The sequence below is a fragment of the Triticum dicoccoides genome, chromosome 2B, assembly GCF_002162155.2.
Source record: "Triticum dicoccoides isolate Atlit2015 ecotype Zavitan chromosome 2B, WEW_v2.0, whole genome shotgun sequence".
In the NCBI taxonomy this organism is placed as follows: Eukaryota; Viridiplantae; Streptophyta; class Magnoliopsida; order Poales; family Poaceae; genus Triticum; species Triticum dicoccoides.
The window spans coordinates 712,234,620-712,249,410 of NC_041383.1; the positions used below are offsets into that span (position 1 = coordinate 712,234,620).

The 14,791-nt window shown below is 40.4% G+C and overlaps 1 protein-coding gene across 1 annotated transcript; it reads left to right on the forward strand.

Moving 5' to 3' along the window:
* The first annotated feature begins 2,999 nt into the window (after nucleotides 1-2,999).
* LOC119365793 (peroxisome biogenesis protein 22-like) lies at nucleotides 3,000-7,379 on the forward strand. Its single transcript, XM_037631435.1, has 9 exons — nucleotides 3,000-3,308; nucleotides 5,569-5,799; nucleotides 5,881-5,928; nucleotides 6,027-6,083; nucleotides 6,164-6,265; nucleotides 6,478-6,543; nucleotides 6,644-6,745; nucleotides 6,825-6,947; nucleotides 7,119-7,379. The coding sequence occupies exons 1-8, from the start codon at nucleotides 3,159-3,161 to the stop codon at nucleotides 6,936-6,938; spliced, it is 870 nt and encodes a 289-aa protein (XP_037487332.1). The 5' UTR covers nucleotides 3,000-3,158; the 3' UTR covers nucleotides 6,939-6,947; nucleotides 7,119-7,379.
* The last annotated feature ends 7,412 nt before the right edge of the window (nucleotides 7,380-14,791 follow it).

Sequence of the window (14,791 nt, forward strand, 5' to 3'; positions counted from 1 at the left end):
ATAATTTCTTTACATCGTAAACATAGTATTCCTTTCAATTTGAATAAGTTGGGTCCCTGGTCCACTTAGTACCATTCTCTGAACAGTAGTAGCGGACATTTGTGGAATGTGCTATGCATAAAGGCACTTCGGCCGTTAACTTGCAAGGCTATCAAGAAATCTGATGGCAGGACCAGAAACAAAGTATTTCCTAAATCAAACTTTACAACTCTTGCATGACTTTTCGAGCCTAATTCAGTATAAGACACAAAAGTTATCTACACTATTTGGCAAATATGCTTCTTTTTTGAGAAAATGTAAAATGCACTTTCGAGAGTCGTGTAAAATGCACATTTTGAGAAAAGCATTTTAAGATTGCAACTCTGATCTAGTTAGTACCAGTCTCTAGACTGTGGTAGTGGACATTTGTGAAATGTGCAACACCACACCATAAAGGCGCTATAGACCATTGACTTGTAGAACGTTTGCCAACAAATCTATTGGCAGTATCAAAACAAAGTAGTTCCTAAATTGGGGACGGCAAAAAGAAGAGATATTGGCCAACATATTTTGGCGACTAGGGCACTGATGACGACATGGCATCCAAGGTGGTCTTGAATGAATAAACGACTACTCAACGACATATTTCATGGACCATGGTTGTGTGATGCTTGATGGCTGACGTCGATTGGCTGGGTAGGCCTTAATATTATTATTAGAAAAAAATCTGCATTGTTAGACGGAAGTCTCAAACATGTTAAAGAACTACTAGTATATTTTTGTTGCATCAAACCAAGTTATATGTGGAAGCAAGATTGCCAGCCATAACAACATGTCTAAAATATCTGAAGTGTAAAAGGACACCTATGAATTTTTCATATGATAAACTTAGAAAAGAGAGGCATGAAAAATACGAACATTGTTCCAAAAAAAGAGGAGTTGGAAGTGGATATGCTTTAATAACATGGCAACTTATTTTTCTCCTCAAAATAGGAAGACAAAAGAAATTTGATTTGACCAAAGCTAATAAGATACACACTAATTCAATGGTAGTTTCCAAACAAAGCATGCCAACCTAATAACTTACCCTTGTTATCAACAGAAAGTAAAACCAGCAGGAGTCACATGACATCATATGCACATTTGAAGGCAATGAATTACCTCATATGAATGATTGAACAATATTTTCTCTTAGTTGATGGTTGGATCATTTGCTCCAATCAACATACACTATTAAAAAGTAAGCAAAAGACTAATGTTGTGTAGAATCATGTAACACAAGAAAAATTCATGAGTCGAAGCTAATCCAAGCCTATGATTTCTCACCCTGTGAGGAAAACTCCAGAAAATGCAAAAAATGTGTAAGGGCAACATTAGCATTAGCATGCCAAGCATAAATGGAAAACAAAGGTAATGCCTACAATTTCAAAGCAAAAAACACATGATGGTGGAGTGGTTAATGTACTCGATACACATATAAACCTGAAAATGATATAATCTATTGCACTAACAACTCACAAAAAAACATTAGGAATTGCAGTATGCAGTCAGTCAATCAAAATGCAACTTAATTTGGAAGAACAAAACTTCACAAAAATGTAATAGGTGGATACAAAAGCTATATTCAAGTGAAGGCCCTATTATAATACATGCTTGAAGAAAGGGAATTCGAATTATTTGATAAATTGGATATGTAGATAGCTCTTAGGAAAGAGGCAACATGCTATTGTTGACTATCAGAGCTTGTTACATTACAAAAGCAAAGTTAAACGATTGCAACAAAAAAACTACACAAAAAGTCATAGGTGCACACATAAGCTATTTTAACATGAATAGGAAGATATCACACCCCTCGTAGATGGTCCTACCCTCAGACTACACTATCTTCATGCACTCTGTGGCGTCTTATACCACAACTTGGAGACCTGGTGTGAGTAGGGAAGTTGGGACAAATGATGGTGATGTGTAGGGGATTAGTTATGGGAAGGGTTTTGCGTTTGAATGGATCTGTCTACAAAAAAAGTATTCATCTCAATTCATTGACTAAGTCATAAGAATCTAAGTTTTCTTTTTTCCATATTTTTGTACATAGGCCATCATTGTTATAAGTTAACTAAACAACAAAATATGACACTGGTTTTGAAAATAAAGAGAGGAAGAGAAGATAACATACTAATTTTGCACATCGTAACACAGCTTCGTACACACCCTTTCCCTATGTTTATGCATAACAAGTCTAGGTGGAAAGAATATGCAAGAATTAGGATTCATGAATTTCTTACCAAGCAGATAAGAACACTTCATTATGTTGGCCTCGAGTCCTTTCAGAATGCTGGAATAAGAAAAGCATGAGATTAGAATGGCATGTCATATTGAATCCTATAGGATTAGAAAACCACATGAATTTGGATCAAAAGAGTGTTTGATGCCATAAGAAAAACAAAGGGATTCTACAAAGAGGGTTGAGTGGATGAAAATTTTCCTCCAAACTAACATGCGAAGCAATCCTTGTGTTTTCCCCCCTAAGTATTATACATTTCTCTCTACCACTTGCTCACTCATTTTTCCTCCAAACTAACATGCGAAGCAATCCTCGGTACACTCATGTGTCTTAATTGAGGCAGAGCATAGACCGTCTGTACATATGGAGAACAATATGGTTGTTTGTAATTTCTGGAAAACACGTGTATGATCTCTATTACTCCTTGTGTAAACTAATGTAAAACGTTTTTGCAGTTTGAATTGAACTACAAAAATGTATTACATTAGTGTACCGAGGTAGTATTTGATTCAAAAAATAATATATATATTCTTTTAAATGAAACACAAAAACGTCTTTTGGTCCCGGGCCGGGCGTGGCATTTTCAGGTAGGGCCTTCCCAAGCCCGGCCCATGGCCTGCCCGGGGTATAACCGGAATAGCTCCCCTTACCCAAGGCCTTAACTGCGAAAACGAGCTTTCCCACGCCAGGTCGTGACAAAAACAGCACGAAGCAGCCGCTTTTCCTCTTTCTCTCTCTTCCTCCTTTCGCCCCGACATCTCACAGGTCACACAGCCCACCGCCCCCTCCAACCCCACCTCAAATTACACTTCAGCCCCCCCGCCTCGCCGCGACCGACGAGCGCCTAGGAGGGACCCCTAGGGTTTGTCTGTCTGAGCCGCCCGTCTCGTCGGCGGCGATGGCGTCGGAGTCCGCCGCCGCGGCGGCTTCGTCCCCGGCGGCGCGGGCCGGGGGCGGGAAGGACGAGGAGCTGGCCGATCTGGTGCGGCGCATCGTCGACGTCCTCTCCCGCTACTCCGATCGCCTCCCCTTCGACCTCGACCGCCAGGTTTCCGCTCGGATCTGTGGCCTCGCTCCCGTCCCGTCAACTGATGCCTGAATGATCTGTCGCTAGTACTACCTCGTAGCTGAGGAATTCCCTTTTTCAGGGTACATCTGAAAAAAGGTCACACTTCAGAACCAGTAAAGGGCGCAGTCAATTGCTCATTCATTGATGCTTCTTAGCTGTGTATAGGCCACCGGGTGTTCTGCTGCGCTAGCTATTAGTGCCTAGGTTGCGAAGCATCGATTCAGTAATGTCTTGTTAGCTGCTGCGCAAGCTTCGGGCATGTACAAGGTGGGGATTCGCAGGTGAACTGTAAAGCATGTCTCCTATTTTTCAGGGTAATGCGTGATCGGTTTCGGCTAAAGGTCAGGGGATTGCTTTGGTCCTTGTGATTTTGATGTCTCCTTGGCTGAAAGAATCAGTCAGTACTGCTATATAGGATTGCCGGTTACTCAGAAAGATGCAAACTTTTGGATGGCCACTATGTGATCTCGAGATGATATACCGCTGTGGGCAGATAGTGACGGGGTGTTTTTTGCTATGCCTGAATTTACTATATATTAAGGTCAGACTGCCAAATGGCAAATATTCTTTAGTTGATAGATTATGATGTCCTAAATCAATAGAGCATACCTATTTAACCCCTTCCATTCCGGCCAGAATTACCTGATCATTCTGCTTCAGAACAAAAACAGCATGCATTCCGTACGGGCCATAATTCTGGCAATTCCAGCCAGGACACTGCAATAGCAAAGCAGCCAAAAATCAACAAGAAACAGTTTTCTTCTAGGAACAGCAGATTAATTTGATGTTTTTGGTCTTTTCCCATTCATAGTGAAGGTGCAGATTAAGTAGAAACAGCGCGCAAAAGAACACAAAAATGGAGATGTTTTTAGTCTACAGGAGGGGAACTGCCATTAGATAGAAATCTGTGGGAGAGGAGTGGGTGCACTGGAGCATACCTTGATGCTGAGCCTGAGAGGCGAAGGAGTCAAGGAGCCCACCACCGGCGAGCTACTGCTGGAGCCTAAGGGGGGCAGGAGTCAGGGAGCATGGCGGTGAGATGCTTCTGTTGCCTGAGGGGGGAAGAGACGAGGAGCCCACCACCGGCTTGCCACGAGCGAGCTATTGGCCTGCTGTTGGAGCCTGAGAAGGGGAGGGTGCGGGGAGCACACCGCCATCTTGCGGCCAGTGTGCTGCTGCTAGAGCCTGAGAGGGGGAGGAGGCAAGTAGCCCACTGCCGGCTTGTCGCCGGTTTGCCTGCTAGATCTGGTGGCGCCGCCAAGAGTGGGTACAGCAGGGAGGAAGAGGATCCGGAGTGGAGGCTGGACACAAGGGATGGGGACAGGCTATGGTTAGGATATGCCCCTTACTCAGGTTTTGCTGGGCCGGGCCAGGCCGTACAAGAAAGGATCAGGGAAGCTTCTGAAATGTATCTAAATTAAGATACTTTATTATTGCCATACTCACCGATACTCCACTGATACATATCGGGAATGTATCCTTATCAGATACAGTATTTGATACGACACGCTGGTTGCCGGACAAATCGGTGCCACATAGCGAGGTGGTACTATTGTCCTGAGGTTCTACTTTTACCGAGAGCCAGTATACATGGAATATTCGACCTGGTGCTTTGTAGGCTTTGCCGTTCTCTTGTTGTAAACAATGCTAGGCCAAGCTATCATTAACCCTTTCATCATTTTTTCACATTTTATCTTTCTTTTAATTATATGACTTGTGTCTATAAATTGAATACACATTAATTAATATGTCCGTAGCGAAACGGAATGCTCTGGTAATGAGACATTCCGTTTCAAACACCAAAGCAACATAAGTAAGGACTTCATGCAAGACATCAAGACCTGTGACGTCTATAATTGCAAATTAACACTGTTTGAACAACGATATGATTCTACAAAGTATAAGTGTTTGATGCAAACAGTGGACTGATCAGTGCATTGTGTGTTACTTGGCTAGAACAAAAGGATATATCAAGTTTTGTGGGTTCTATAGTGCTAGGTCCCATGACTTGCCATTTTTATGATATGTTATTTTGAGTCCTGGTTGCCAGAATTATTGAAGTACTTCTTTCATTTCCTCGTTTAGAAACTTCGCTTGCTTACCACACTTGCTGCAATTGTCATCACAAGTTTTGTGTGTTCTCAAGTGCTAAGTCCCATGACTTGCCATTTTTATGATATGTTATTTTGAGTCCTTGTTGCCAGAATTATTGAAGTACTTCTTCTGTTTCCTCGTTTAGAAGCTTCGCTCGCTTACCACACTTGCTGCAATTGCCATCACAATTGTATTTGCCTGGAAACTGTTGAGAGCTCCTCCAGAGCAACCTCGGAGGCCACGGAGACGGGATGCTCCATCATCTAGCAACACAAGCAGTAGATCACAGCCAGGTGCTTTGGTCGGAACGAATGCCTGCTCATCGGTAGATTCAAGAGCACATGAAGCGATCAATCAGCTTTTCCAACCAGTAAATGTAGTGCTTTCTTTGTTTATTTCTAAATAATGTTAATGTTTAAATAACCCTGAGGTTGATAGTTGCCTGTTTCTTCTTCAGCTGACTCTTGAGCAGCTTGTCAGGCATAAACTGAGCGAAGGGCGAAGGGTACTGTGCAAACCACTGCTTTTAGTGTTGTTACAAAATTTCGAGCATCCTGTTGGACCAAGGCATGTGTTTCACTAATGTGGGAAGAACTGTTTCAGGTTACCTGCCGGTTACTTGGTGTGATTTTGGAGGAAACAACTCCGGAGGAGCTCCAGGTGGGCAGAAATGCTTCAGCAAATTTTGCTATTTTTTATTGACTAACTAATGAATTCATGGATGTATTGTCTTTCTTCAGAATCATGTCACAGTGAGACCTTCTGTCTTGGAGGTTCTTCTAGAAATTGCAAAAATTTGTGATGTCTATCTGATGGAGCATGTTCTTGATGATGAAAGTGAGGTAGGTCTTGAAAGAGCCCTCGTGTTCTCTTGTTACTTTATTATGTTGTGCACCATCATCATATGCATGCCAAATAATGTTTTTCATTTCACTACAGCTCATTTGTTTTGGAATTTAGAGTTTGCATTATTACAAGTATGTGCTTCATTACCTAGTTTAGTGTTTGGAGCAGACCATTTTAACTTGACCCCCACACCTTTGAATTGATGCAGGAAAAGGTACTGTCTGCCCTAAGTGAAGCTGGGCTTTTTACCGGTGGCGGTTTGGTGAGAGAGAAGGTAAACTTCATAAGACCTTGTAAACAGACATATATTACTACTTTAGTTTTGGATATATGGAATAAGAGCTTGAAATATAACTCTTTGCTGAAATCTGCAGGTTCTCTTCTGCAGTACGGAAATTGGCCGCACCTCTTTTGTCCGGCAACTGGAACCTGACTGGCACATTGACTCGAGTCCTGAAATTGTTCACCAGTTATCTGTAAGTCACAAATGCACCAGTGCAGAGGTTTGATTTGCTATCTCCATTGCAGAGGTTTGATTTGCTATCTCCATTGCAGAGGTTTATCAAGTATCAGCTGCACATTTCGCCACAGCAAACGGAAAGGGTGTCACCCAATGTTTTCAGCTCTGCAAGCTTGGAACAGTTCTTTGGAGGCCTTGATCAGAGATGACAAAGTGAGGTACAACAGGAACTAATATACAGATCTACATGTGCATTTGCGTGTTTTTATGGAACTAAATAATTGGTTCGACGCATCTTATATAACCAAAGTGAGAGCTCAAGATAACAGAAAATACATATACTCTTCTACCTGAAAAGCTCTTATGTTTTGAATGTGCATAATTTGCAGGTCAGACTCAAGTGAGCCGTGGCATAGTGAGAGCGCAGAGGAACATCATTGTTCAATTTATTTTCTTGAATGGTGCAATTCGTTTTTCTTGTATTGTGTGTAAAAGTCTTGTTGTGGCTAGTACTAAACTTGTTCTGCAATGCCCCATAAGCTATGGATAGAAAGACAGTACCTGTAGATTCATGTATCAACATTGTCCCTGTATAACCAAAGTAAACAGCTGTCAAGATGATGATATGTATTTCACAAACACCAGCACTAGCGCTCCGGCAGAGATAGATGATATTGATGCCACCCCTCGACCTCCACAGTTCTAGGGTCTGGGCTACATCGTACATGTAGCCATTCTTTTGACAAAATAATGATTCCAAAACAGTATTTCTGTACCTCGAAAGAATCTGAGAAATGTATACATATTTTAATATGTGGTGTAAAACAAATACATAGAACAAAATGGGCTTCTTTTAGCCTATACAAAATATGTTATTTTATATATACTAGCAAAACGGCCTGTGCGTTGCAATGTGAGATTTTTTTAATAATTTCCAATGGCCATGACCACATTTTGCTGCATCACAGAGATAAGCGCTCTCAATTTTGTGAAATCATGAACAATTTTTGAAATCATAAATATTTTTTAAAACTCATGCACATATTTGAAATCGTGAATATTTTTCAAATTCATGAACACATTTATATTTTTTTGAGCATTTTCTAAAATCAAGAACATTTTATACTATTCGCAAACGTTTTTTAAAAACAATTTTCTTGGATCGGCGAACATTTTTAGGAAATTGGTGGAACCATTTTTAAAATTCATGAACATTTTTTTGACTTAACGCAATATTTTTAAGGAACATTTTTTAAATGCATGGCCATCTTTTTGAATCAGCGGACATTTTATGAATGAGTAAACTATTTTGTAAGTCACTAACAGTTTTTGAATTTTAGGATATTTTTCCATTCATAAACTTTTTTTGAATTGGCGAAATTTTGATCAATTTCATTAAAATCTTTTAATGCACAAACTTTTTAAAAATCATGAACATTTTTTATTTCCTGAATATTTGTTTCAAAATTGCAAACGTTTCATGCATAAGCAAACATGTTTTAACAAAATTGTGAATATTTTTTGAACCCACAAGCATTTTATTTCAAAATTATCATTTTTTTTAATTTTTCAAACTTTTTTGAACTCCAAATTATTTGAAGTAGAAAAAATAAAAATAAAAAACGAAAATTTCAAAACAGGCCGCTGGACAAGGGCCGGCCCAAACGGACGCGCCGCGTCTTCTCCTAGCACATAGAGCGCAGTATAGGAGGTCCCTACTGCATGGCCGCCCAGGCGGGGGATTCCCCTTTGTGAAACGTTTTTTTATCACTTATAAGTGACACCGATGGGTAATATCTTGCAATTTTGAGGGCAATTTCCGTGATGTACCACCAGAAACAATAACCCTTTATTATTAGATTATAGATATAGGCATACATTTTTACATGGAAATACACATTTTTTAAAATTATATATGAACATGTAAAAATGTTTTCCTGAATGTCTGAAAAGTTATAAAAAAGCACATGCTCATAAGCTTGATGGGTTGAATCGTTCCATATTATGTGGTTGAATCATTGAATGAGCCCACGCGTTGCAACGGAAGAAAATAACATACACTCTTAATTCAATAACCATCACTTAAGACCACAATAGGTCCACGTCCATTATTTTAGCGACGCATCACATTTGTGTTGCTACTTATCCTCCTCACCCTCGTCGGTGGTGGCCTCTGTGTTCACACAAATAAAAACGTGTTTGAATGTGGTTAATCCTAAGGCGTCTCTCTCTCTCGCGCGCACTCTCTCGTGCTCCCCCGATGAGAAATCTGTTGTTTTCTCCTGCCAGGTTTTTTCAGGGGTGTGCATGTATGGTTATCAATGTTTTCTTTCATCTCTATATGTTTTAGTGGGTGTTTATTTGCAATTCAGATCACCACCGGTAGAAAAATGGACCATGTGCCATAGAGTATAAGTTTGCTTTCAAAATAATATTTAAAAAATATTTAGTATGTAGAAATAACATCATATTCAGCTTCTACACAATTTCTAATAAAATTTCCTATAGAACATATTAAAATCGGAGTTACGTAAAAGATATGGATAATTTAGAAAAATATTTGTTTGACTTAAATATCTTCCAAAATAACATTTCAAAAATATTTAACAGGTAAAAATAACATCATATTCAGATTCTACATATATTTCTAATCAAAATTAATATATAACATGTTCAAAAATCAAAGTTAAGGTTTAAAAGATATGGATAATTTTAAAAAATATTTGTTTGACTTAAATATGACCCACAGGGAATTACCTGAAAATTCAGGGGGGTTTCCGAAAAGAAGTAAAATAACGGGTTGGTTGTGACTTAAGTATGTACTGCGGATTAATTCACAAAAAATACATGGTTTTGTTTTTGCAAAATTATGTGACGGATCGCCAGAAGCACTCCTTACTTTATTATTAGGTAGAGACATAAGAATGTCGCTATGTCAATATTCCATTATATTTTCAACACCAAGATTTGGGTTTACCATTGAACTTGCTATCTGTGAGACAAATATATGCATATATGCATACATGAGATATACCTGATTCGTATATCCGTGGGGCAAAGATACCCACCGGGTTTGGGCATAAGCCTTTTTGTTACGGTGAAATCGACAGGCGAGCAACGACACTCAATTGTTGTATGCGAATGTCCGCCTAGAACACGATGCATTTTAGTTTTTGGTCACAATAATAAACTACTTTTAAAGATGAATTGACACGCAATTATTGTTATAGTTGTTTGGTCACAATATGATTTCTTTTAAAACAAATTCGCCTTAAGACATGCACTACAATCTAGTCACATCATATATAGAGAAAAAAAATAAGAACTTAAGTATATAAGAACTTCTTGAATTATCTACAATATTTGCTCATGAAGTAACACCAGCATGCTATAGTTCCTTCCTCTCCCACTTAATCTTCTTTCTTTAAAATTCTCTTGTTATATAAGAAAAGAAAATTTATCATAGTGTGCCCGGAGGGAAATCCAGTCACTTATTATCTGAGGAAAAAACACATTACTTTTGTGATCCTCTTGTTTCCATAGCGTCTTTCTCGACCTTTTCCCTCGTAAGATTCCCTGTAAAGCTCCTTCTCTAGTCCTCCTTCCGTGCACCATGCGTAACTCGTGGCTGAGACTGCTGTCAAGCCATTACTCTTTTGGAATATGTTGGAACTATGGAAAGGAGTGGGTCTAGGGTCTCTTAATCCGGCTCTGATGGGACTGCAGTGAGCCGGATCCATGATTGGTGAGCCCAAATCAGCAGAAGGCGGCGCCTTCATTCTCTATGGTGAGAGATCCCTGAAAGTCAGAGATTTTTTTTATGATGTGTACGGTGTTTCGACATGCTGCAAACATTCATATTGTTTTGTGCACACGCAAGCGATATATTGTTGTCTTTTGTTGTTTGGAATTACTGTGCGTATGATTTTACTCTGTCCCACTCTATATGATGCCTAATCTAGTGGTGTGCTGCCGTTTGGATCAGGAGTTGAATGGCTTGATCTGTTATGTCGTATGAAATCGGACAAGCAAGAGTCATACACATAGCAAGACTCTTTGTTGTTTCTGTATGCTAGATGTATTTGTCTTTTCATGATCCGACCTATTTTTGAAAGAGCTGCCACAATCAATGGGGTTCTAGTTGCATGCCATTTTTTTTCTTGTGTGTGACAAAATGTTGGAATATTTTTCTCAATGTTTTCAATTATGTCAAGAAAAATGTTGCAAATAACACACAACATACATGTTGTATGTGCAGGATTTTGGTTGCATAGATTGGATGGCTCATGATCCGGCTTAAATCCAATCCAATAGATGGGTGGCAACTGATTTTCCAACAACATTAGAGGACGCCTTACAGCAAGGATAACCAACTACTAGATAGTACTCCCTCTGTTTCAAAATAGATGACCCAACTTTGTACTAAATTTAATACAAAGTTGAGTCATCTATTTTGGAACGGAGAAAGTATATCTTAGTGAAATGTTATTGATAGCTAATATAATACTAGTCAATACTAGTAAGCTTGCACGTGCAATGCACGTCTTAGCTAAAACTCTTTTTGAAGATACATCTATTCTCAGTCAAAAACACTTTGTTTGTAGTTATATTTCTTCATGGCAGATGATTGCATGTGCAACACTGTTATAAGCTTAGCAAGAAATTTTCTCGGTCCCCTCTCAAACATATGTGAACAAAATAAGCTACTAATCCCCTCTTAAATCAGACCAATGCTCCCTTGATCAATAATAGGAGCAAATATATGTGAACAAAATAAGCTACTAATCCTCTCTTAAATTTCTGATCTTCTGTATATAATTCCAATTCTGGACAAATGGTAGGCAATAATTACGTTCATTTTTTAAATCAATTTGTAAATCAAGGCAATACAATGTGGAATTCAAACTTCAGTCGTAACAGGTGAAGAATGATTACCAATATATCCACATCTGAGGCCTATAATAAGAAACAACAAAACTGCCGCTAGCATGGTGAATGAAAAGTCAGCATCCAACATGAATAGATAGACCCAGTAATGCGAACCAATGGCTTTGTTTTTTTACAAATGGATCCTTTTCCCTTAGTTTTTCTACCAAAACAAACAACATTCCCCGGGATAACCACCATATGTCCGTATGATAACAACTTGCACCATCGACCTGGCATGGTTCTTAGTTGATTGCGCCTCTTCTTCTGCTCTCACAGGATACAAACCTGACAGTGTCATGTGTAATGCTCCAATAATCAGACAATCAAGATGCACAAACTTATATATAGACTCAATCTGCTTAGTGAAGACATCTTAACATGTGTTGACATTCACAAAAGTGTCAGTAATGCTTTCATAGATGACAAAAGAAGATTTATACTATGCCAACAGAATTACCAGTACATATTTTTATTGAAGTACATATGTACATGTACATTCAGTAGTCTACCTGATTTTATTATTGTCAGAACATGCAGAAGATTTTAAAAGGTAAATAGACAAATACCAATCCAAGTAATATGAACATTGGGATGCTCTGGTTTATATATCCTTGCTCTGATTTCTTGTGCAATCTATTTTCCATGTAATACCAATCTGATATCTTGGTGATAACATGATCGAGTGAAAGAAAAAAAAATACAGAACAACATTGGGAAAATATATTGCTAATGAAAACAATGTTCCCAGAAAAATATATTGCTTATATTAGAAACATGTTGTAGAAAATGAATCTAACCTAGGGATATATAATATAATATAATAAATATCCTATATGCTTTTGTTTCTTCTATTTTGTTTACATATTTTCTCATTTCTATTGAATAGGATTCTAAAATCATTTCTTAGAGTGGAAATGCGCATAAAAGAGGACACCACTTATAGTTATAGACATTAAGGATATTATAGTATTAATTTAGCCTGACTCCACCCTCCTTAAAGTTTGACTAATTTGAATTACATAGGTGGTGGGGCATATTTATAACAAGTCATAAATAATACATCTGTATAAATGTTTTCTCTACATTCGCTCTATATTACAAGGCTAGCATCTTTTACTGTTGCACAGAATTGAAATCTAAAAGGAAGGTCACATTACCAAGAATTCAACTTCCAGACAATATGCAAAAATGGGAACCATAATCTCAAAAATCTTTTACCACCCTCGTCCATGTCGATGAAAGATTAAATAACTATAGAAAATATAGATGGTACAAAATCTCGTTCCATGACATCACAAGCTCAACGATGGTACAAACGAGCGACTAAACTGATGATAAATGTATACCATGCAGCTTGTAGACTTTCGGATTTAACTCCACCAGCTGGTAACAAAACATAACATGGGTGTCCTAATTCCTAAATGGGCGTTGAAGTCCTACAATGATCATAGGACCAGTCCTCTTCTTATGGTTCTATCTACAGGGATCCCAGTATGTTGGCAGAATCAACATGCATGTGGCCTCAAAACAGAAAGATAAATCATGCCAATATTTTGTATGGACAGATTTGATAGCGATCAAAATGTACCCAATATGCATGACCTTTGGCCTGCGATCCAAATGCATCCAAACGCCCGAGCTCCCGCAGCTCCAAGCTGCCGCCGCCCTGTAGGCTCGCGTCGGTGCCGCGCGCCGCCTCTCGCTGGAGACCATCGCAGCCGGAGGTTCACCGTCAAGGCTGCCACACCCCTGCCCTTCCTCCTCTCCCTTCCTGCCGTTCTTCTATATCTCCTCCTCACCTTCGAAGCTCTCTCTCACTGGAACTGCAGCAGGCCATGGAGAAGCTCAGCCGCCGCCCATCCGACTCGCCGGAGCGGCCTGTCATACAGACATCATTTAATGGCAACCGAGTCTGCATATAACCCTGCATGATTTACTACCTCAGCTATGCTCTATTATGATAGTTGATTAGAGTGATTAAAACCCCAAGAGTATATGAAATGGGTATGATTGTAAAAAAATTATAATAAGCTATACCATGTTTCTGGAGTTGCAATCATTAGGTTGAGAAGGAACAAAACCAAATGAGATGCCTGCTGCATAATTTTCTAGCGGATCGCCAATCAGTATGGCATCTCCGTCTATCTTAGGAGGTACAATCTGCAGTTTTATGTATGATTTGGATAATTAGCCTCACCAATAATGTTTTTTGTATCACTGAAGAGAAAAGAAGGCGAGACACAATGTTGAATGGATAGATAGCCATCCAGTATCAACCATCTAACAGGAAAAATATGTGAAGACGGTACTAACATCCGGCATTCAACGCTGCTCCCATGATTGCAGAATGGGCAGGAAAAGACCGTATCGAGCTTGTCCATCCGCTTCCGGTGGGTGGCTTAGCGGCCGCCTTCCTCTTCCACACAATTCAATTTCTCTTCTTCCTTGCAAAACCTACGCAGAGCAGCGGTTAGAATCTACCTATCAAATGATGAGATGATATTTAACACACTAATGGAGTTGCTAGCCGCGAAGAAGAGGACCATCGGGGCTGCGACGGAGAAGAGGACCTGCAGGGCGGCGGCGGAGAAGAGGACCGATGGGCGGCATCCGAGAAGAGGAGGACCGGCGGGCGGCGCCGAAGAAGAGGACCGGCGGCGGAGGGCGAGCGAAGCGGGAGCGGAGGAGGGCGAGGATGGGGGCGGCGGACGGCGGGCGCACGAGGCCCGAGGCACGGCGGCACCTGCTTCCGTTGCAGTCGCTGTGCGCCTCGTCGGTGTCGCCCTTGTCCCCTGGCGAGCGGCAAATTGGAGGTCGTCAATCCCTGTCAGCCGGCGTCGGCGGGGCCGAGCGGGCCGAGTAGCGGCTGCGCTTGGCAGCGAGAAGTGGCGGCGGGATCGAGCGGCGGCTGGGCGGACGGCAGGCGCGGCGGGCAGGCGCGGAGCATGAAGGGGCGGCGGCGGGGTCGAGCGGTTGGGGGAGAAAGGGCGTGCGGGACTGCGGGAGTGCGGGTGGGTGCGGTTTTTCTTTTTGAGAGAGTTTCGTTAGCGATCTGGCTTAATTGCGTGGCTTGTTGGGTTAAACACGGAACGATTACAGACCATCGGATCTTGTCTATGGACGCGCCTGATTG

Bases quoted from the DNA above. Each gene is read 5' to 3' on its own strand.
- LOC119365793 (XM_037631435.1), top strand. From the start codon at position 3,159: ATGGCGTCGGAGTCCGCCGCCGCGGCGGCTTCGTCCCCGGCGGCGCGG. The intron at 3,309-5,568 runs GTTTCCGCTCGG...TTCCTCGTTTAG, and splicing joins CCTTCGACCTCGACCGCCAG to AAGCTTCGCTCGCTTACCAC. The intron at 6,084-6,163 runs GTGGGCAGAAAT...GTCTTTCTTCAG, and splicing joins CAACTCCGGAGGAGCTCCAG to AATCATGTCACAGTGAGACC.